The sequence below is a fragment of the Dipteris shenzhenensis genome, chromosome 27 (genome assembly GCF_047967505.1).
Source record: "Dipteris shenzhenensis isolate YYH24624 ecotype China chromosome 27, Dip_SZ_1.0, whole genome shotgun sequence".
NCBI classification, from domain to species: domain Eukaryota; kingdom Viridiplantae; phylum Streptophyta; class Polypodiopsida; order Gleicheniales; family Dipteridaceae; genus Dipteris; species Dipteris shenzhenensis.
Genome location: NC_141622.1, coordinates 29981133 through 30004780, shown reverse-complemented (window position 1 = coordinate 30004780; position 23648 = coordinate 29981133). Strand labels below are relative to the sequence as shown.

At 43.7% G+C, this 23648-nt stretch overlaps 1 protein-coding gene across 1 annotated transcript in view; it reads right to left on the bottom strand.

The window, feature by feature from the left end:
- Positions 1-23648, bottom strand: part of TAF5 (TBP-associated factor 5) — a 123767-nt gene that overhangs the window by 40072 nt on the left and 60047 nt on the right. The window contains exons 5-7 of the mRNA XM_087398292.1: positions 14280-14336; positions 14044-14131; positions 13821-13930 (exon numbers count right to left, since the gene is read on the bottom strand). Of these exons, the coding sequence (XP_087254418.1) occupies positions 13821-13930; positions 14044-14131; positions 14280-14336 (255 nt within the window). The remainder of the gene's footprint in view (positions 1-13820; positions 13931-14043; positions 14132-14279; positions 14337-23648) is intronic.

The following is a 23648-nucleotide window of genomic DNA, read 5'->3' as shown; positions in this document are numbered from 1 at the left end:
ACGTGCAGTGCTTCACCGTACAGAGGTTCACTTACCGAGACGAGCCACTGGAGATAGTGCAGTCCTACACATACCTGGGAGCAGTCTTCACGGGACCCATCTTCACAATGACTCAAGCAACTAAGGCACGACTCAGACGGGGGCAGAGTGCTTTGGCTTGACTAGAGAGGCATGCTTCCAGGCACAGTTTCAGGATCGACCAACGAACGGCTGGCTTTTCAACACTTTAGTGCAGCCGACCGCCATGTATGCAACACCCTTCTAGGGGAGTGATCTCCTGATGACAGAGTAGAGGAGATTTGCGTGGCTACAATTGACTATGGGGTCTAGGATGACTCGGAATAAGCCCTCAGTCCCACATGAGAGAGCACAGGCAGAGTTCGCCATGACACCTATCCAAGTTGATGCCATCTTTCAGACAATGACTTCAATCCACAGAGTGTCGGACTTACCGCACTGGAGACTACCGAGGCTGGCCTTAGAGTCATCCAGACGACTAGCAGAGAGTGGGTAAGACACATTAATGCACATATATCCACATGGTTTTCCAGGCATGGTATTTAGATGGATAGGCTTCCACCATTTCAGTATAGTATGGATGCGCCTCCTAAGTCGATCCCACGAGATGAGATGAACTATATTATACGGTTAGGTCTCCTCCAGCTCCATACATCTCGAACTTTTTTTTGGGGGGGGGGCCAAGAGCTCCTACCAAGACCAAGTTCTATCCTACCCACTTCCTAAGAGTATTGGAGGAATGATGTGTAAAGAGAAAGCAAGACTGATCTTGGAGGATCTCCCGTCTGCAGCTGCCTGCCACCACCCTGTCGCCATCACCCAGCCCGACTGGCCGCGCCCTGCTCCCTTGGCCGTGCCCCCCTTGCCCTTCAGGTCGCCCCCCTTCAGCCCGTCTGGCCACACCCTGCTTGGCCGCGCCCCCTTCAGGTCGCCCCCCTTCAGGCCGCCAGTCGCCGCCAGTTCCTGCAGCTGCTGTCCGCCCCTCCCTTCATTGCGCTTCAGGCTGGGCTGCTTCAGGGCCCTCTCTGGGGCTGTTGCTGCTCGTGTTCCGGGGTCTTCAAGCTGAGTTCCTGGGCGGATTCCAAGGCATTGGCGGAGCTTTTTGCTTCACCATTGAGCGGCCTGTTTTCATCCCACACAAGCTGAAGTTTGGGGCATTCATTAACCAAGTTTTTGGGGATTGACTAGTGGTTGGTTGTGAGTTCTTGGTGGGTAATTTCAGCAGAGGTAGCTCCTCCCCTCAGGAAAGCGCAAGCTGAGACAATGGAGGGCACTAATGCCACTCCCGTCGCCGAACTTGAGGAGATTGAAGTCACAGTTTCTTTTCCTCCCGACATTGTGCAGATGATTGAGGTAGCAGAGGAGGGTTTTTGTTTGACGCATATCATTGGCTTTCTACCCGGTAGAGGCCAACAGTTTCGTGATTGGGTGTACACCAGCATGGCCTCATTGGGTGTCTCAGTTACGGTTTTCCGATTGCTTGGAAGAGGGTACTTTTCTTTTGGCCTTCATTCTGCAAAGCAGGCTCAAAGAGTACTTATGAGCTCACCGATTCAGTTTCAAAGCAGAGTCATCCATTTGTGGCCTTGGCGGAAGCACTTCAGTACTACTTCCCCGGGACCGCGACAGGTCTCTTTTTGGATGCTTTTCCCTGGACTTCCTAATGAGGTCACCTCTTGTCGCAGAGCTGTGGAGCATATGGCTAGTGTCACAGGTACAGTCATCCCATCAGGTGCTAGACTTTCCTATGCTCAGTCACTTGCTGGTACAGGTGTTACGAGGGTCAGATTCACTTCAGAGTTCCCCCCTCCTCGACCTTTGCCTACTTTGATTTCGTACTCCACGGGAGATGGGGTCCAGATTCAGCAGAGGGTTTTGTACGAGGGTCTTCCTGATCAGTGTCTTTTCTGTCGGAAGAGAGGTCACTTTATTAGGGATTGCCCCAGTCGTTGGCCTCGATCAGAGACTCCGGATCCATCTCATCCTACGAGTGACCCAGAGCCTACAGTTCAGCCTCCAGGGGTCTCTGAGCCTGCTTCGACTCATTCTGCAGAGCGAGATGAGACTCCTCCGAGGGAGCCTCTAGTGGACTCAGAGGACTTGGAGGTGACTCCAGTGGAACAGCTTTCACGGAGAGCTCGGAGGAGACGGAGACAGAGGGAGAGCCGGCACAGGCAGGTCTTGACACTATGCAGGAGATCTATGTGAAGCATTAACAACAGTGATAGAAGCGACAACTATAGCCATGGTGTGCACCATGGTTTTGCTACCTAGGATTGCCAATTTGAGCATCCAACTAGTTGAGGCTCGTATGTCTTAGAATTGATACTATATGTTTAGTACTATTTTGAATTAATGTAATTGCTCAATTAAAACTATGTTGATAGTATGTGTAAAACCTTACTTCTTTTTTGTTGATAGAAAAAAGCCTTGAATCATGTCATAGGTTTTCAAACCTCATACATGATAAGATTTTAGAGATTTCAAAGAAATCATATTCTTACACTCAGGTATTTTCATTACATTCATGATTGAATCATTACATCTTTCATACACTTTTTATTCACCTTTTTTCAATTGTCTAGTTGAAATTATCTATGGAGCATGTTGAAAGCGTATATAATATTTATAGCTATGAAAAATCCTTAGATCATGTTATAGGTTTTTCTTACTTTCATGCATGATCAAATCATGGATCTTCCAAACAAATGGTTTTTTTCCCTCGGTGGGTTCACCTCAAAAACTTTTAGTGTACCGCATGCATTCAAAAGAATGGGTATTTTGATTCAATTTTTAGAAAAACTTTAACATGATTACAATAACATGAGGGGTTTTTTAATTAAATTTTAGAAACAAATATGTCAAATCATAAGTAAAGAGGGGTGATCTTAATGGGCTCAAAATTTTAGTTGAAGGGTTTTCTAAATACCCTTTGAGTGCATGTGATATAGTAGGGCTTCTTAGTAGTGCACTCACTACTTATTTGAGAAAAAAACCATATTTGAAAATATCTAGATGTTATATTTGTTGTTGTCTTGTTGTTTTCAAGCCCCCTTACTATTGGTAAAGTTGGACCTTAGCTCACAAAAGTAATGCCAAAATCATCATAAGATTTCAACTTATTTTATCACAAAGTTATGTTCTCCAAAACATGACGTTCAAGAATGTTGGATGAATTAGTGTTCTCTGAAACATGAAGTGGGTGTTTTGGTGTGATACAATTTGTTTATTTGGAAATCTCAATATGGTGCCTCAATTAAATTGGTGATTATGTTTATAAAATGACTCAAAATCAATGAGCTTGTATTCTTGGTGGAGGACACACAATTGTGACAACCACCATGCTTGTTGGACTGATACGGCACTGATAGTCAGAGGAAATGCATATAGTCTTGCTACTGCTGCGGATTCAATTGACAAGTTCTGCCTAGCCTCAGGGGGACTTGTCAATTGGAACAAATCAAGACTGGAGCTCAGCAATATACCCCAGCATGGGGAGAAGACAGAGGCTTTGTATGGATACCCAGAGGCACCTCCACAAGATATCTAGGCTTCCAGGTTGGCATTGAGGTGTCCCCGATGCAACAGTTTGCCCCAGTTCTTGAGACTATCCGGAGAAAGCTAGCCTACTGGAGTACGGCTAGACGTTCTTTGGCCGGAAGAGCGCTAGTACTCAACCAGGTTCTACTAGCGACTATGTGGTACGTTGCGTCATGTTGGTGCTTTCATGCTGACTCAATCCGTCAGGTGAGGAGATTGCTTCGAAACTTTCTGTGGAGTGGTGGTGATGGTTCTGAGGACACTAGGGCCATAGATTCATGGGATACTATCACTTTACCCTCCTCGCAGGGAGGAGTTGGGGTTCTTGATCCGGAGATGCAAAGCAGAGCCCTTTTAGTCAAACTTCTTGTTAGAGGTTTGACTCCAGGAGATCAGCCGTGGAAGCAGTTCCTACTGCATGGGATTCACCAGTGCACCCCAAGAGCAGCAGGCCAGTGGGCAGGTAGAGTCAGTTGGATCTTCCTGACTGACCAGCATTCGCAGCCTTCCTCACTACTAGTGAAAAGGCTTATTCAAATCTGGGATCATTTCCCATAGCACCTCATCAGAGCAATTCCCTCCTCCAGAGAGGAAATTGCCCGACAGCCACTTTACCATAACCCCCTGGTTCGGTATCAGGGATCTTCCCCTGGTACAGAACTTAGGACTCCCTTGGCCCGATGGCATGCTCAGGGGGTTGAGACAGTAGGAGATTGGTTTAGGGGAGGTGTGGAGATGTCAGACGAGGTGATCAGAGATAGACATGGGCCACTTGGACAGATTGCTGCCACCAGATTACTCATCATGAGAGCTATTCCTCAGCAGTGGAGGGATATACTTACAGATCCAGCCTATGTTCACCCCATCTCCATTTGGTCAGGTTGTTTTAGTGAGGCTGGGCTATGCATTGGAGTTCGTTTAGGACCGGCACCGTTTATTTATTTTGAGACGGACTCCTCTCACAGATTGTATCCCACTCCAGCCCCTGGATCGACAGGAGCTCCTTTGGCAGAGAGTCAGGGTCATTGGTTGCCTGGGTAAGGAATGGGCCACAGATCCTTCCAAGTTGACCATTGCAGAGGATACTAGATGGAGACTTTGGATTTTTCAGGGTTGACCTCTTGCGGAGCTTGACTGGGACCCAAGTGAGTGGGCATGGCCTGCTCCGGTGGCAAGCGATCGTCCTCTTTCCTTTTTTCCAGTACTCGACGAGGGCAGGTTACAGGCTTCAGCAGAGAGACTCTCATCACCTACCATCTGCCTCCCAGCATTGGCACGCACAAGGACTTACTGCAGAGCTCTTGCTGAGCTACTGGAGTCACTTTTGGGGCATCAGTAGAGCCAGGAAAGTCTCCTATTTTCTTTGGCTCACTATACATAGGGGCATACCTGTGGGCACTTGGCTTCAGCAGATGGGTAGACCCTCCTTGTGTATGCATTGTCAATTTGCAGAGGAATCTAGCAAGCATTGTTTATGGAGCTGCCCCAGCTCTAGAGTGGTCTGGACAGGTATCTTCAGGTTGTTCTCACATGTTACATCCGAGTCCTTTCTGATGACATGGGGCGCTGCCCTTTGGGGGAGAGGATCTGGAGCCTTTACTCTCTTTGAGTCAGAGCCAGGAGACCACGATTTCTTCATGCAGCATCGCCAGAGACAGGGTCCCACAGAGGCCAGCATCATGGAGCCGCAGGATTTGCTTTTGGTACCTGTACCAGCTCAGGATTCTCTGCCTACTTCAGCTGCAGGGTCAGCCTGGGAGGTGATTTCCAGCATTACCCTATGGCGGATATGGTGTTCGTGATGTTCTTTTGTCCTTGGGGGCCATTTGTGCACGGAGGCTGACACTCTCGCTTCCATTTGGGCAAAGATTATCTTCACTCTCGGGAGTCAGTGGGAGCGGTGTACAGGCACCTCTTTGGCAGCTCGTGGGAGACTTATATCCTTCATGAGGACATGGGACTGCTCATTATTTTTTCATTTGACCCCTTTTGGGATGTCGTGGCATTTTAGACCACCACCATGGCTTTTTTGCCACATTGTTGAGGCTAGGGATAGAGTACTTTCTCTCCCACCTGTTGTATGATTCATTTTGAATGGAATATATATTTAAAAAGAAAGAGTATTGGAGGAGGGATTCATCATCAGGCCCCAGTATCTCGAGGATACAGTAGTCTCACATGCACTAAGAATTGCCATTGGACATACGAGGTTTTGTCCCATCAGCTAAGGATTGAGGCGGGGCGAGCAACAGGTATACCTAGAGAGCATCGGATCTATATGTTATGTACATTAGGAGTGGTTGAGACAGAGGAGCATTTTCTTTGTACCTACCTAGCCTACTATGAGCTCCGGGGATGATGCCACTGTCTCTACTATGAGACTCTCACTTCCATGACCAGGCTTGCATTAAGCTCTATCTGATTGAGATGCGCCGACATAGGGAGACACTACTACGCCAAATCAGAGAGCAGCAGAACGCAACCAAACCGCAGAATACAGAGGCTGACCGCGAGCACAGCGATGTGTCACAGAGTTCTATGCAGAGTCAACTCCAAGGCATAGCAAAGTGGAGAAGGAGGAGCTAGCCGATATGAGGGCAACTTGGATCAGCAGAGAGAGCCGATACAGTGTCGTCAAGAGAGGGAAGCAGAGACAGATCGCGACACAGAGGAGCGACTAGAGTACACTCTATTGAGGTCCGGCCTATCACAACTTTCCTCAGAAGAGACCACCAGAGATGAGCGGCCACTCTGGACATAGCTCAACGGGTTCAGAGACCAAGGAGACATGCTCCCCACCACAGCATGTGACAGCCCAATAGATAGAGATCCAACATGTGAGCCACCACAGTACCAGCCTTCGGCTTCTAAGTCCCAGTTCTCAGTTTGCTTCGATTTTGTATTTGATTTTGTTCGTGCTCTTGAGCTCATTAGATCAGCACAGCTTAGGTCTTGTATGAGTTTTATTTTTGTGTACCTTGTCCCATAGGCCTGCAAGGCCTCTCGTGGACGTTAATACATCTCTATTTGCAACGTTTCAGTGAGAAATGATGAGCCCAAGGTGTGGGCGCACTAGGCACTCCAGAGCATGGTATCCAGTGTGTGTTGTGTTGATAACATGATGGCATGTGTTCTTAATTGTTGTCTTGAGTCACATGTTTATGTTGTCATGAGTGCTTCCTATTTGTTGTGAGCCATGTGAGCCTTCCATGTGTCGGTATTGGGTTCTATCATGTGTTATAGTCTGTGGGTAAATAAGCATTAAATGTTTGCTTGAAGGTAGTGTGTCTAAAGTTTGAACTTTGGGGATTTAATTGCCTTGGCTCAAGTTCTTGGGATTGTGGTTGGAGAGTGGTAAATTCTCCTGAATGATGTGGTCGGAACAAGCATGAGGTGGCTGGATTCTCTAGAAGAATAGGCATGTGCATGCATGGTGCTACGTGGGTTGGATCTCGAGAATTTTGAGTTGGGAAGGGTCGGTTGTTGCTCTTGTGGGGGGCTTTTGGATTTGGTGAGATCTCTACTATGGGGGTGGGAGGACCTTGGAGGATGGAGGGCAAGTGCTCCAGAGAAGGAAAGAAGCCAAGAGGCAGTTATTATCACGTGAAGGAGACGGGCGACAGGGGTGGTGCAGTGAGAATACAGGCTAGCTGGTCATCACGCGGGCTGACGGATGGGCCGACGAGCAGTAATGGGCTGATGGGTCAACTTTTGCTTGGGTGTAGCTAATCGCGAAACTATTTTTGGGGCCATTTTGGGGCCACAACGTGACGCGCTCTTGCGTGAAATTTTGAATTTTCCGCAGACCCGAGCTCTCGCCAAAAATTTTTCCAATGTCATGATGCCACACTGGCGTAATAATGAGACTCAATCTATTTATTCTGAATACCCCATAGGCCCACAAGGCCTCTCGTGGACGTTAATACATCTCTCTCTCTCTCTCGATATATATATATATATAGCTCCTCCACCCCACCACTAGCAACAGTGCCAATGCCAACAGCAGGCAGTAGCAATGCCGCCAACAACAGCAACAATAGCAGTGCCGCCAACAGGCTTAGGTCGCACAATCAGCAGCCTCAGGCACATGTCCAGCAAGTAGCCACAACAAGTCGCATCACGTGCGAAACAGGCAGCATGTTGGGGCAGCTCCAAGTTGTGCCGGCAGCCCTTCTTTCACCTTCAAATCACCCCAGGCTGGGCTGTACCCCTGGCCCAACATGGGGGTTTCCTAAGCAAAGACATTTGCCACGACCCCGATTAGCAAGCACTCATACTCTGACATTGCAGGCTCATCAACACCCAGCCCCTATGCATTGACATTCAAGCGGAGGATCAGCTCAAACCCACGAGCAAATCTACTACTTTACAGCAAGAAGTAAGAGGGATGAGGCTTCAGCTGGCAGCCCTCGGGAGAAAATTGAAGGAGATGGAGCGTAATGGAAAGCAGTAAATTATTGCAGAGGTCATACACAAGTGTAGTACATCTCCACCAGCGCCAATGCTTGTCTCATCAGTCAGGAAGATGATTACCACTCAGGTCAGCTCAGCCAAGAGAGAGATTGCCATTAAGGCCAACAAGAAAATTAGTAAAGCAGATCTTTATGCGAAGTAAAAGAGGGGGAAGCTATAGTAAGCTTGCTTTCAATTGTTGAGCAAAGCCTACAACAAATTTGTCCTCCTTCACATGGTTAACAGCACAAAGAATAGTGAATCGATGAAAAATTTGAATAGCTAAGAACATAGTGTAAGAGTTTGTGAGGGTAGAGAGCTCAGAAACATGGGGCTCAGCTGAAATGAGATTGCAAGAATGAAGTACAAGAGGGCTGTCAACAAGACAAAACCCTAAAATCCTAGGGTGAGCCTAGGGTGAGTCAAAATTGATTGGTACCACTAACTCAACCATTATCTCTGGTTAAGGGGGGAACCTTAGAAGGAAAAATGCCTAATGCATTGACCACTTCCTTAAACATTACAATATTTCCAACACCCCCTGCAGTGAGAATGTCCTGGCATACAAGGAATAATGTCAATGACCAAATGGATATAAGTTCAAAGCTTTGTGAAAAGCCTCAAAAGTTTCATAGAGTAAAGCTTTGGTGGAGAGATATGCCACATTCTGATGTGTAGGGAAAAAGATCAACCCGATCTCCCTAGCTGCTCCCTGACATAGTGATAACGTATTTCATACGTGCATGAAACACAGGATTCTGTGCCACAGCAATGGCACTCTAAATATTTGTCAAACTTGGAGTAGGCTCCTCGAATGATGCATGTCAGTAGATCTATTAAGAAACGTCTCAAACACACATTTCACTACTGTTCTGAAAGCTGCCCTGCTCTCAGCTTCACATGATGAGGTAGCAACCATTGATTGTTTCTTGCTCAACCAAGAAATGCACGAGTGTCCTAGAAAGAAACAATGACAACTGGTTCAGTGCCTCGAGTGAAAATCACCAGTCCAATCAGAATCGTTGTAAGCATGTAAATGCAAGCTACCCACCTTGGGAAATAGCAAGCCAAGAGACCAAGTATCTTGCAGATATCATAACCTTCCCCATGGTTAAAAACCAAGCTCTGCCTCATCATAGCTGATTACACAGTGCGCACCACAAAAAGCATGTTAGAGGAGGTAAGCAATACCATCGATATGAAACGTTTAGCCCCCACCTTCTTCTGTCTCCATATTTATAAGCTAGCCGCCTTCATCAAAACTTTGGGCGGGGCTCTAACATTGGTAGAGACTTTATTCATTCTTCCTTTTATTCAGATGACAAAGTCTTGATTCCTAACACAGCGGCAAGCCATAGTCACCTGACCGATCTACACTCAATTTGTGACAATCGAGACATAATAATCAATCTTGGCAAGTCCAAGCTTATGATCGTCAATACCAACAACGCCCACCTTCAGTCTGCTTCATTCATCTTCGCAATTGCACAAATCAATAGCCTGTACACACCTCTACAACCCTTCGTACTCCCCTTCGCATGACATACCCCCTCAGATCTCCTCCAAAGCACCCAAAAAACACCCATTTCCAGCGAAACAAATGGCAAAGGATGAGGACTGAAGATGTGCACCAACCGACATTGATGTTGGACAAAAACTCCAAGGGAACCGTGGACTTCCATAACATTGTCAGGGAATTGTTGAAAACCACCCAAATTTGGACAGAATTAAGGATTTCGGTCAAAAACCAACATTGATCATTCCATTCTAAAGGGGAAAAACAGCAAGGTACCCTTGTTTTCACTTTATTTCAGCTTCTTCATCTGGGAAAGTACATTTTAAGCTTGTAGGATGACCAAGGGTACCAAATGGGATGGCATCATGAAGGTAATGGATACACCATCTACTGATTGCTTACCTCAATACATATGAAATGCCAAGCAACAAGCTGGCCACTTCCACAGTGGCACTCATACCTGGTTCATCTACATCAACATCGAATTTCAATCCTGTCTCCACAGGAAATTGGTTTATTCCCTTGCATGTGAAATATTTCCAGCAGGCCTTTACCATACTTTGTTTCACTAACAAAAAAGCCACTAGTGTGCTAACATACTTCTAAACCAAAATATAATGCAAATATGCCAAATCTCAAACTCCTTTCTTGCCTATGAGAGCCTAACTATTGCCTACAATGATAAGATCATCCTTATTGAGAACGACATGAATGAAGCTGTCAGTTTTCTAAAAACTAAAAGATTCGGATCCAATTTGGCCTTTTCATGTCACATTTTTTTAAACAGGTACATCTAGCTTAAGTCTACCACAACCTGGGTGTGTAATCATTCCTCGTAACATGAGATTTCATGCCATAACTGTTATTTGCATTTCATCCCTTTTAAAGTCCATAAAGTGACAATTGAAACTGGTAAAACCTTTTGTTCTGCACAAAGCCAAGTGACTGCTCCATATAGACCTCCTCATCCAAGTCTCCATTTAAGAATCCTGATCGGACGTCCATTTACCACATGGGCCATGAGAAGTGTGCTGCCATGGATAGCATATGCCTACAGTTGCTGAGTTTGCAAGTACTGCAAAAATCTCTATAAAATCTGCCTCCTCTGCTTGAGAGTACCTAGTCTTGCCTATTACTTATCAATGGATCCATTGCTTTAACGTTCTTTTCGTACACCTCCTTGCATCCTACCACAGTCTTTCCAAGTGAAAGGTCAACAAGTTCTCAAGTGTTACTGTTGACAATGGCATCCACTTTCTGTTTCATGGCAAGCTTCCAATGCACCTGCTTATCTACCAAAGTAAAACTCTCAAGGTCATCATTATCCAACACATGCATCATGAGGGCTACATTTGCACTTTCCTTTGGCTACTGTAATTTGGCTCAATGCCGCCTTCTCCTACCCCAAAGAATGTCCTACAATTTTGTGTCCTCTATTATCTTTGCGTACCATCTAGAAGTCTATTGGCTTCTTTGGGCTGCTCCAATTGTTTCTGCTGCTGCAATTTTTCCACCTGTGTGAGCAAGATCTGATGCTACAAATCCTCTGTCTTACCCAAACCTTTTCGAAAGACGATCTATGAAAGTTAAGATGTATTTCTTTCCACTGAATGACTTACTGTTCAGAGGCATAAACAAATCTGAGTGCACAAGGTCAAGAGGGGCTTGTGCCCGTTTTTTCTCATACTTCTAAAAGGGCAATCTGTGCATCTGTCCATAAATACAGCCCTCACAAAGGGAGATATGTGATTATGCTTCCAAGGAAACCACCATATTGATCTAATTCTTCTATGCCAAAGATCTATAGTGAGTTGTTCTGATGTGGAACAGCCGTGTTCTCTCTTCACCACTTTGGCAACAAATATATAGAGGCCCCCACATTTGCTACCTGAGTCCACAACTCTGTTAAATTGAATTTTCATACTTAGCTTGTAAACATTTAAAACTTTTAGGGTTTACAACACCAACTGATTAACGACCAAAACCAATCTCCCTGACTTTATGATGTGCTTGCTAGCACCAAAGTGAAGTGGTGGTGTCTGACAGTAAGCAACACTCAAATGCTACAAGATTTGCAGGGCTAGGTTTATTATTCCTAATTGATGAGGCTCTGCTTGCCTCTTTAGAGCAGACTAGGCATGAGCATCTTATGGTAGCTGCTTATGAGAGGACTGTTCATCACATTCAAGAGCATTAGATGGCTGTCCCAAAAAATGCATCACAAGCATTACATGGCAATGGCTGTTAATCAAATGAAAGCGTAGAACACTTATCCGAGAAAGCATCTTGCACAACTTGTGGCTGCAAATAAATATCACCATCCTGAGGTGCATATTCATTGTGAGCTGATCGCACATCACATAGGGATGGCTGCCTGTCCAAAATTTTAGTCAATGGCTCTACCGTGAAAAGATATTCTGGCGTTTAATTGCTTTGTTCAACATTGCTTGATTGATTTGCAATTGTTTGATATGTCTTGGACAGCATTTGCTTGCCATCCTCAGGGCAGAAGGTATCGTACCCTTATTCATTCAAAGATTTATCAAAGATTTCTTGTTGATCTACCGCGACAAATTCACATTCGAGTGATTTGTTTATCTCCCAAATGAGTAACTCTTCAAGGCAGAAGGTATCGTACCCTTATCCATTCAAAGATTTTTCAAGATTTCTTGTTCATCTGCCACGACAAATTTACATTCAAGTGATTTGGGAGATAAGCAAATCACTTGAATGTGAATTTGTCGTGGTAGATCAACAAGAAATCTTGAAAAATCTTTGAATGGATAAGGGTATGATACCTTCTGCCCTGAGGAGTTACTCATTTGGGAGAGAGAAGCAAATCACTTGAATGTGAATTTGTCGTGGTAGATCAACAAGAAATCTTTGAAAAATCTACCTTCTGCCCCGAGGAGTTAACTCATTTGGGAGATAGAGCAAATCGATCTACCTTTTCTTATTGCATAGTGTCCCATTTTCCCACCTTAGCAACACTTGCCCTTTTGTAGGTCTTGGCAACACTTGCATTGCCACACCGTCAATCCCTGAATTGCCACACTTGCATTGTCACACCGAGAATAATAAGCATATGATGCATATTTTTTCTTTGCCCCTCCCAATGCATGGGCTGCAAAAGCTTGGTCATTTGCATGACCTCCCTCCATGCATGACATTAAAGTAGAGCGAGCCAAGCATCTCTTGCATTGTAGGCATTTTAATATGGGCTTCCACATTAAAGCTAGAAATAAATCCTTTGTATCATGGTGCCAAAGAGTTCAACCTGATTGGCATAATCTTTTCATTTTGCATGGGCTGCAAAAGCTTGGTCATTTCCATGACCTCCCTCCATGCATGACATTAAAGTAGAGCAAGCCAAGCATCTCTTGCATTGTAGGCATTTTAAAAGCTAGAAATAAAACCTTTGTATCATGGTGCCAAAGAGTGTAACCTGATTGGCATAAGATTCTTGCCCTCCATCTTCTCACTTATGGCTGCCCAGTAGAGCATGAATCTCCCTCTCACATCCTCAAAGAGTAAAGCTGTTATTGAGTTGCAAAATTGTCTACATTTTTCATCTCAAAGTTGTCACACAATATCTTCCAAGATTTTTCTTAAGAATTTGCACTCATTACATTACTGAGAGAAAAAATGATATTTGTAGTGATTGCTTGTCCATCCTTTATCTTCCACATTCCTTTGCTAATGAATAGCATCTTCATTCTGAGCTTCCAAGAAATTGTTGTTCAGTTCAACAATAATTTTACCAGCAACAGTTTGGTGATGATTATCAATGTGTGTCTTCCTTTTCCAGCAAGAAACATATTTAGTCTTCACTTGGTGTACAGAAACGTTGTTTTGGTTGATACAAAACATACACAAATTTTTAAGACCATCCACTCTATTAAATCCAAGACTCACTTATGTTTTTCAACTGGCAACAATATATTTTTCATTTCATTGGAGAACTAAATTAGAAAAAGAGAGTGGGACTTTGCAGCATAGCAGGCCTTAAAGGCTTAAGTAGCATGAAGTAAGAAGTCCATCTTGCAAAAATGAGATTGCATGAATAATTCACGAGACCATAACTTTGCACCACGACAGGCCTCAAAGGCTCAAGGACATACATCTAGAGAGGCCATGAAAGCAAAGATCAGATGTATATTCTTAGAGACTACCAAGAATCCAAAAAAATATTGATAAGAAGCATAGCATAGATCCAGATCTTGGATCTCTGGGGGCAGGAGCTTAAGCCACAAATCTGACAAACATATATACTTAAAGACTAAGACTAGCTTACCCCCCATCTTATCTCTTTTTGATTGATTTCACTAAGAGCTTCTTGAAGTATTCCTGGCAAAGAGCCCACCTCCTCCTCCTCAGACCCAGTGACTGGCTGCCCTGGACAAACTATAACCAGAAAAAATACAAATTAATTTTAAACAATGATGCCTCCATTTCAAACTTGAAGTAAGAGATGCAGTATGAAAGCCAAATCAAATTGATTACTGAAGAAAGGATACCTTGCAAATTAATGTGCTCATTAACAATACCAAGCATTAATGTGGAGTCGGTATTGTGAAGATACTGCAGAAGTAATTCAAAAGAATACTGAAAAAAGCAGTCAACATCAGTATCATCATTTAAGGAATAAAAAGTTCCACAAGAGCTGGCTTGTAGGGGACCAAAGGATCGAACAAAGCATGGTTTGGCTTTTTCAAAGTTACTTTTGGTAATGTAAGTAGCTAGACATAGATACCTGACATAGCTTGATGTTTACTTTGTTCTCCCTCAACGAACGAGCAAGCTCCATTTCCTGCACAACAATAAAAATTGGATACACAACATCAATTAATCAACAATGTTTACTTGAGCATTTCTATGATGCTGAGAAAATGCAAGATAAGCCCAAGCAAAGAATAGATCCTGCCTTGAAAACTATGCAAAGCCAAATCACATCAAGACAGAGATACAAAGAGACATACGGATACTTGTGCTTCAAAATTTTAAAACAGACCATTGTGAAAATAATGAGGATTCTACATTTGATATACATTTTCTGTCAGCCAGCTTGCAAACAGCTTCAACAAGGACAAAGTGGACATCACATCCAAGATAACGGACAAAGTGATCGCTCAAGGAGTTGGGAGGGGCGTTGGATGTCTCAGCTATAGAACGAGAGGTTCGGCCACACCGGCTCCACTGCTCTAGTGGAGATTTCGGAAGAGAGGAAGAATTCACGTCATGTGAATTCAATTCTTACTGCAAGAAGATGGGACATCAAACAGCAGTTGACATCGCAAGAAGATGGGAGATCAAACAGTAGTTGACGACAGCAAACACATCCAAGTGAAACAGGTGGCTGAGTGGAAGAATCAAGTAATAGTAGAGATGGGTTTGAGCATGCTGAAAGGCAAGAATCTCCCAAGGTCTTTTTGGGAAGAGGCAGTCAATGCGGCTGTCCACATCCTTAATGGGACAATATCTACCTTTGTAAGACTAGAATATGTCCAATCATACAAATTTAGATTTTTTGTTGTTCTAAAGTGTAGGCCATCTTCTTCCGGTCGTATTGATGCCCTATTGGCCCTGGTATGTGCCTTGTAGGCATAGTTATAGGCACATCAATGTTCTAGTGCCTTTTATGCCACATAGGACACTTAGTCCTATGTGACACCTAGGACACTTAGTCCTAGGGTCTCTTTCATGTACTTTGTACTTGCTTTCTTTTCATCATTCTAGTGAGACAGCTTTTGCTTGCAGTGTCCTTGTACTTTGCTTCTCTCTGCATTTTCACCCTATAGTGGTATCTGAACAAGACAATCTTCTTTGAGCCTACGCTCTGTGCTCCCTATTCGTACCTTAGCAGCTCCGCAGCGTCCGTATTATGCCTTCTGTACCAAGCGTGCATCATCTGCAAGGGCTTGCGCTGCACCAATCACACGTCCGTACAATGTTGTACCAACGTCGTACACCTACCCGTACACAATGCCTTGAGCCTGTGAACTTGCACTGCCTATCCGTTCCTGCATGCGTGGAGCTACCATACATCTGCGTCAAGACCAGCCCTACAACGTACGGCAGTACCTGTGCATATGGTGTACCTGCAAGCGTCATTCTTCCGTACAAGCGCCACACGTGCGACCAAGCGATCGTTTGTTGTCCGTACGTACATACCTCCGTGTACTTGCGCGCTCCGTACAACTGCATCAGCCATTGTACGTTCGTACATTGGTGGAAGGCATCCGTTGTACATACTATTTGCAGGAGTCAGTCGTACATTGCAGCTGCTCTTGCTTTACAGACAAATTGGAATTCTTGCAACATTTGGGGCTTTCATTGAATTTGCCCTCTTCTGGTTGCAATTTCCCTCAAGAAATTGGGACTTTTGCATTTGGGCTACGATTTTGCAAAGGTATTTGGTAGATTTGCAAGCAGATTGCACGATACTTTCAGATTTGCAGTGAATTTGGCAAGAAATTGCAGGCCATTTAATCACATTTGCAAATTACAGCTTAATTTGGGGCTTTTCCACATTTGGACAGCAAGTCCTTTTTTTTTTGCAGTTGCAAGCCTTGAGGCTATCTTTTGGGTCACTTTGTCAGTGCATTTTTTACTTGTCCTATTTGCAATGGCTGGCAACAATCATGATTTATTTAGCATTCTTCGTGAAGATGATAAGTTCGATGGCACCAACTGTCCGATGTGGTCTTATCTCATGAAACATATTCTTGTTGCAATACATTTCTAGAACATTGTTTCTGGGATTTGATCTGAGGCCAACCAATGCTGCAGTAACAGCCCCTAATGCTGGTCCCTCTGCAAAGGGGACTCCTCCTGATGCTTTATCCTCTAGCACCCCTGTTGCTGTTCCTCCAACTCAGGAACAAACAAGATGGGATGCAAGAGATGCAAATGCACATTCCTGTATTACTTTATCATGCAAGAGAATCATTATTCCATACATCCGGTCATGCAGGACAGCAAAGGATGCTTGGGACAAATTGGCTTCTCTTTATCAGATTGGCAATGAGGCACGTGTTGCATATTTAAGAAGGCAATTGCAGGAAGTCCGCATGAATGAAGGTGACTGTATGGATGCATACTTGACAAAGGTCGAGGACCTCATGGAACAACTTGCCAATATTCAAGAGGTGGTGCCAAATTCTCAGCTTGTCAGTACCACATTGAATGGGCTGCCAGATACATATCAAGGGTTTGTTACAGCCCTTCGACTAGTGGCCATGCGTAATCAAGACCACTACTCCTTTGATCAATTAGTCACTTTGCTTTTGCAGGAAGAGCAAAGTCGTGTTGATAGGCAAGCTACTATTCCTGTCATGCATTTGCTTCACAGCAAACAGGAAAAGGCAAGGCTTCCAAGCCTATGGGCAAGCCTAAATATGCACCTAACAGTGGCAATTCCTCCAATGTATCTCAAAATACAGCAAATAAGTCAAAGAAGAAAAGATGCAACTATTGTCGCAAGCCAGGGCATGAAATTTCAGAATGCAGGAAGCGCATTGCTTCGGAGAAAAAGAAAGCAAGATTGACAGTAAATGCCTCACATGCAATTGAATCCCATGAGCCAGCAGATTCCTCACATGCACATGCTCTCCAGGATGATTGGGCATGGGCTGTCCATTGCTCCTTTGATCCCTCCAAAGTTGATGCATTCTTTACTGCTAATGATGCTCAGTCTTGGTATTTTGATAGTGGTGCTTCCAAGCACGTCACCTCTTGCAGATAGTTGTTTCATTCCTTAGCTAATGCACCTCGAGGGGGGACTGTCACATGTGCTAATAATGCTTCCTATGCTGTAAAAGGAATTGGAGATGTGCAGCTCACATCCATTTCAAGCCATCCTGTCACTTTGACAAATGTTCTTTTTGTGCCTGGAATTGAAGTCAACTTGATTTCAATTTCAGCAATTGCCACTTCAGGTTTCAGAGTGATTTTTGATGGATACAGATGCCTAGTATATGATCTTCGTGATGACAATGCCATAGTTCTCACTAGCACTTTGAAAAAGGGGCTTTATCACCTTGATTATCACTCAGCTGCACTTTCTATTAAAGCATTTGCTATTTCAGATTCACAGCTTGCTGAAACTCATCTTTGGCATGAGAGAATGGGTCATCTTAATTATAGAGCTCTTGCCAAGTTACATTCACAGGGCATTGTGTGAGGGTTTTCTTTTGGGTAAGATGCATCGGTTTCCTTTTCAAAAAGATTGCCCAAAATTCTCACAAAGGAAATTCCAGCTAGTGCACAGTGATGTCTGTGGCCCAATGAGGACAAATGCCATTGGAGGGTACAAATATTTCCTATTGGAACCAAATAGAGACTTTGCATAAACAATTTCTCATAGTGGAGTTAGGGATGAAGGCACAAACACCATACCCCATCTTGTTGTCTGAAATAGGTATGATACCTCTCGAAGGAGAGGCATTGTGCCAATTCATGGCATACCTCAACAAAGTTGGAAAGATGGACGCCAATAGGATACCACACAAAGCAATGGAAGCTATGCGAATCGCTGGATGGCACAAAGAGGGGCTGAAATGGATGGAATTATGGGGTATAACCGCTGCTCACATCCCCGAAGATGCATGTGAAATCAGGGAGTTAGTGACGTAGAGAATGCTACAGAAGCTATGGCAAGAACCAAGGGCAAAAATGCAGTTTTATAAGCAGGAAATCAATCCAATGGACAGCTATGGAATGCAGAAATACCTCGGGGAAGACATATCAATATTTAAAAGACATTTAATCTGTAAAATCAGAACCAGCTCACATGATCTCGAGGTGGAGAGGGGAAGATGGGCAAGACCCAGGGTACCAAGAGAGGAAAGAGTATGTAAAATCTGTCCCACAGGACAAGTAGAAAATAACATGTACTCCTAACATGTCGAGCATATGCGCAAATCAGAGAATGTTATGGGGGTAATAGAAGCAACCTGAAATCCCTACTAGAGTGGCCAGCCAAAGAGCTAGGCAACTACATAAAGGAAATTTTAGAATATCGCAACAAAGTACTTGGTCTAGCACAACAAGTACTCACTGCATAGCACATTTAAGCTTTTATTTATGCTATTTTCTTTCAATAAATAAAACAATCACTACTTGTTGATAGTGATCACTGTCCCATAGATCCTGAAGGGTCTCACAAGGACGTTAATACAATCATATCATATCATATCTAAGAACTCACTCCTAAGTTCATAAGAAAATCTAGAAACTCTTCCTGAAGGTTAGTCAATGTCTTCCATGCAGAGTCCTCCTCGACGTGATCCTTTTACTTAATCTTGTATTATGTGATTGTCCTATTCCTAACTTGACGTTCACGAAATCCATTAATACTCTCGGGCTCCGGCACTATAAAGGTCAAATCTTCAACCTCTATAAGTTACTGAGGAGTAACTACCTGATCCTTAGCACCCAATACTTCTTTGAGTCTACCGACATGAAAGACTGGATGACTATTTACATTAGGAGGCAAATCCAATCCATATGCAACTTGGCCAATTCTTTGGATAACCTTAAATGGACCACAGTATCTAGGGGATAATTTTCTAACATGTTGAGAATCTTGGATTCCCTGGGAATACGAAAGTACACCATCGTTCCAATAGAGCACTCTCTAGGCGTATGATGTCTATTGGCATAAAATATGTCTCGATCTTGGGCACTTCTAATAGACTCCTTGGCAAACTGCAACATCTCTTGCATGTCTTGCAAGAATGTTTTCACAACATTATTCTTGATTCCCTTGAATCTGACCATTACTGGAGACTTAGGTTGAAACTTGTACATAAGCATAAAAGGACTTAAACCAGAACTAGAATGCTTTGCACTGTTATAAGAAAATTCAACCATGGGTAAGTAGTTTTCCCATGATGACTGCCTCTTTGAAACATATGCCCAAAGCATATCCTCTAGAAGTTGGTTCACAACTTCCGTCTGACCATCAGACTGGGCATTTTCAGAGGAACTCAAACTAAGAGTGGTATCCAACTTGTCAAAGACAAGTGTCCAGAATTCACTCATAAACTTAGAGTCCCTATCACTAACCGGCAACCCATATAGACAAAACAATTGGCCAATGAGTTATTGAGCCAATCTAGTAGGTAAAAATCTAGCCATCTTTGTCAAGCCATTCACGATAACCCATATGGAATCATGACTCTTAAGCATCCGTGGCAATCCTGTAATAAAATCCATGGAAAGACTTTCCCACTTATTTCTAGGAATATCCTAGGGTTGTAGTAACCCCTCGCATCTACGACGTTCTGCCTTGGTTGCTTGACAAGTATGGCAACCTACTACATAGTCCTAAACAAATTCTCTCATCTTAGGCCAGTTAAAAACTATGTTTCACATAGATGTCCCACTCCCAAAGAATCTTGGATCAAAGATCTGACACATCCGGTACGCAAATTTTATCATTTTGGAACCGCAAGCCATTCCAAATCATCCATTGACCACCCATCACCTGAACAACACGTGGCACAATCCTTGAGTCTTGGTCAGTCATAGAGCTCCCACCATCCTGGACCTTCTACCAATAATGACTAAAATGGCTCAGTCACGCAAAGCCCTCTCAAGGATTGAAATAGGTCACAGGAAATCTCAGTAAATGACAAAGCATTTACCATCTTAATTCGACTTAGGGCATCAGCAACAATGTATAAAGAACCTTTCCTATACCAAATCTCAAAATAAAATTCCTGCATTAATGCTGCCCACCTAGCCTTCCTGTCACGATTTGTGACATATTCCTTTCTCTATACCTTAGACTTATGGATGGTTTGATGAATGGACACTTGTGGAAGGGTATGCCCTTTCGACGGGACACTTCCTCTGAGGCACAACCCTTCACAAGAGACATTCTATTGAAGAGACACTACCATTGTAATGTACCCTCTCATCAAGAGTCACACCCTTCACAAGGGATACACACCTTTTCATGCACACACACTTTGAAGTACACACCTTTTCATGTGTGACTCTTCACTTTCTATATAAGAGAGGCCCAACTGTATGGATGACACACTACAGACACTCAAGCAATACAAATATTCCTTGTTCTCTGCTATTTTAGTCTCCTTTCTGTTCCTTAGCACATTTCTAAATATAGTAAATCTAGGATTTCTTACAGTGGTATCAGAGCAAATTTCGCTCCTGCCTGTAGGAAATACCCCCCACCTTCTAGCGCCTATCTGATACATCTCTTTCCGCTAGAAGGATATCCACGCACGTTTTGCATGGAAGAGATGGAGAGAATGAGCGTAAAAATTTTTAGCGCCAACCCCATCTAAAGTCATCAGTGGCCTCTCCATCTCCCTCACATCACGAGTTGATGTGAATGGACACGACTAATAGTTCACAGAACTCTACTATGGCCAAGGGTGCTCGCCCTCAAGATAACCCCAAGTTCAAAAAAAACTCGGATAATCAAGGTCAACAACAGTCTCAAGATCCCCACAAGTCTCAGAAATCGTATGCTAGATCCCAACAGAAGCACTCCTCTAAGGATCGCACCTCTTTCTCTTCACAAAGTCATGACCGTCATCACCAACATAAAGGTGCGGCCACTGACAAGAAGAACAACTCCAGCACAAAAGGACTTTGTACCATCTGCACAGGCGACCATAGATGGTTCGATTGTCCAAAGCGACCAAAGCAAAGTTCCAATATGGAACCTAGCACTTCCCAAATAGAAGATGCTACCCCAGCACAAGACAAGAAAGGCAAAGCTGCTCGAATGGCAAATACCATCCACATGAGCCTTGCCAGCAACCCCAAACCTTCCCTGGCCACTCAAGTACTTTGCGTCCAAGGATCGATTTGAGGAACAACAGTTACTATCCTCATCAACAGTGGCTGCTCTCATAATTTCCTAGCTAGTTCTATGGTCGAAAGACTTCGGTTGACCACCGGCCTAGTCCCATGGACTATCAGATTAAACTCGCACATGGAACTACCTTCTTGTGCAACACCAAGATCAAAAACCTGTCCATTTGCATATAACATTATACGAACAAGTTGAACTTCGACATCATACGTCTTTCTCAGTACGATGTCATCCTCGGACAACAGTGGCTCTACGACTATGATCCATCAATCAGTTTTCGCAGCCATACTATCCAGTTTGTCCACCAGGGAAAACTTATTGAGCTAACTAGTTCTAGGGACTCTCCTTCAACTCCAGTTGCCTCCGCCCTACAAGTAAAGAATTGGATTCGTAAACGTCAAGTAAAGACTTCACTTCTGTTGGTTACGGCAGTAGAGGAATAAAGGATCCTCCTGCAGTTACCACCTCGACGAGTAGTGGAACACCCAATCAAACTTATTCCCAGCAGTAATCCACCATCGAAACCTCCTTATCAAGTTTCTTACACTCAAAATGAAGAAATCCAAAGACAGGTGACCAAACTACTTGACAAAGGTCACATTCGGCCCAATCGCAGCCCTTTTGGATCTCCTGTACTATTTGTGGAAAAAAAGAATAAGTCAATGCACCTCTGCATCAACTACCGAGCCCTCAACAAGCTCACTATCAAAAACAAGTATCCATTGCCTCGCATCGATGACCTCTTCGATCAACTTCTACACGCAACACAGTTCTCAAAGATTGATCTTCGTTCAGGTTATCATCAAATCCGCACACGAGAAGGCAATGAGTACAAGACAGCTTTTTGAACAAAGTATGGCTATGAGTGTTTTATCATGCCTTTTGGGTTAAACAATGCCCCAGCTACATTCATGACACTAATGAACGACATCTTTTTGAAGTTCTCTGCGCAAATTCTCTACATCAATGTTGAGAAAAGTGAGTTCTTCAAAACCCAACTCGAATATTTGGGACATGTTATTTCAGCTCAAGGCATCTCTGTGGATCCCAAGAAGGTCGAGGTAATCCGGAACTAGCCTACTCCTAAGAATGTTCATGATGTCCGCTCTTTTCTCCAATTGGCAAACTTCTATCATACAAAGGTCTATCAGTTTTCCGAGATTGCACCTCCTATGTCCGAATTATTGAAAAGCACGGCAGTTTTTCAGTGGCTTCCCAAAACAGAGTATAGTTTCCAACAACTCAAGCAAGCACTCACTACCACACCTGTTATGGCTATGGCTGACCCAAACCTTCCGTTTGAGGTCATGGCCGACGCTTCCGACATCGCTACAAGAGCAGTCTTGATGCAAGAAGGCAGAGTTATTAATTTTGACAGCCATAAACATTCCGATATCCAAACCCTATACCCGGTTTATGATAAGGAGTTTCTTGCCATTGTACATGCTTATCGCTCTTGGAAACATTATCTCATGGGAGCCAACTCGGTGGTACCATCACTCTCTAAAGTATATCTTTACTCAGCCAATAATGAACGCTCGACAAGCACGCTGGGTTGAGTTTCTGGCCAACTTTCACATGACCATTGAGTACATTTTAGGACTACGCAATGTAGTTGCATATGCTCTTAGCGGGTTAACTCTAGCATCAGCTATGGTAATCTCTACATTATCTGTGGATGTACCGAATTCATTCAAAGGAAAGTATTTCAATGATAAAGACTTCGGCACAGTAGTACAAGTTCTTTCGAAAGATCAACCTTCGACTTCCGAACAGAAGATTTTCCCATCCTACTCTTATATGGATGACCTTCTGTATTATCAAGATCGCGTCTGTGTACCACATGACAAGGATGTTCGACGTCTTTTGTTAAAAGAGCATCATGTAGTTCCTTATGCTGCCCATCCAGGCATCAACAAGACTTACAGGTTACTCAATGCAACATACTACTGGCCTCAAATGAAAAGTGACGTCATCAAAATGGTTACATCTTGCTTATCTTGTCAACAAATGAAAGCAAGCCAACGACTTCCAGCAGGACTTCTTCAACCTCTTCCAGTTCCAACTTAAAAGTGGGAAAGTATTTCCATGCATTTTATTACAACACCACCACAATCCTCCAGAGGTAACACTCAGATTATGGTAATTGTTGATCGATTGTCCAAAATGGTACACTTTGTTGCTTGCAAAAGAAGTACACAGGCTCCGGGCATCGCCAAACTCTTCATACAACACATCTTCCGACACCGTGGATTGCCCAAGGATATCGTT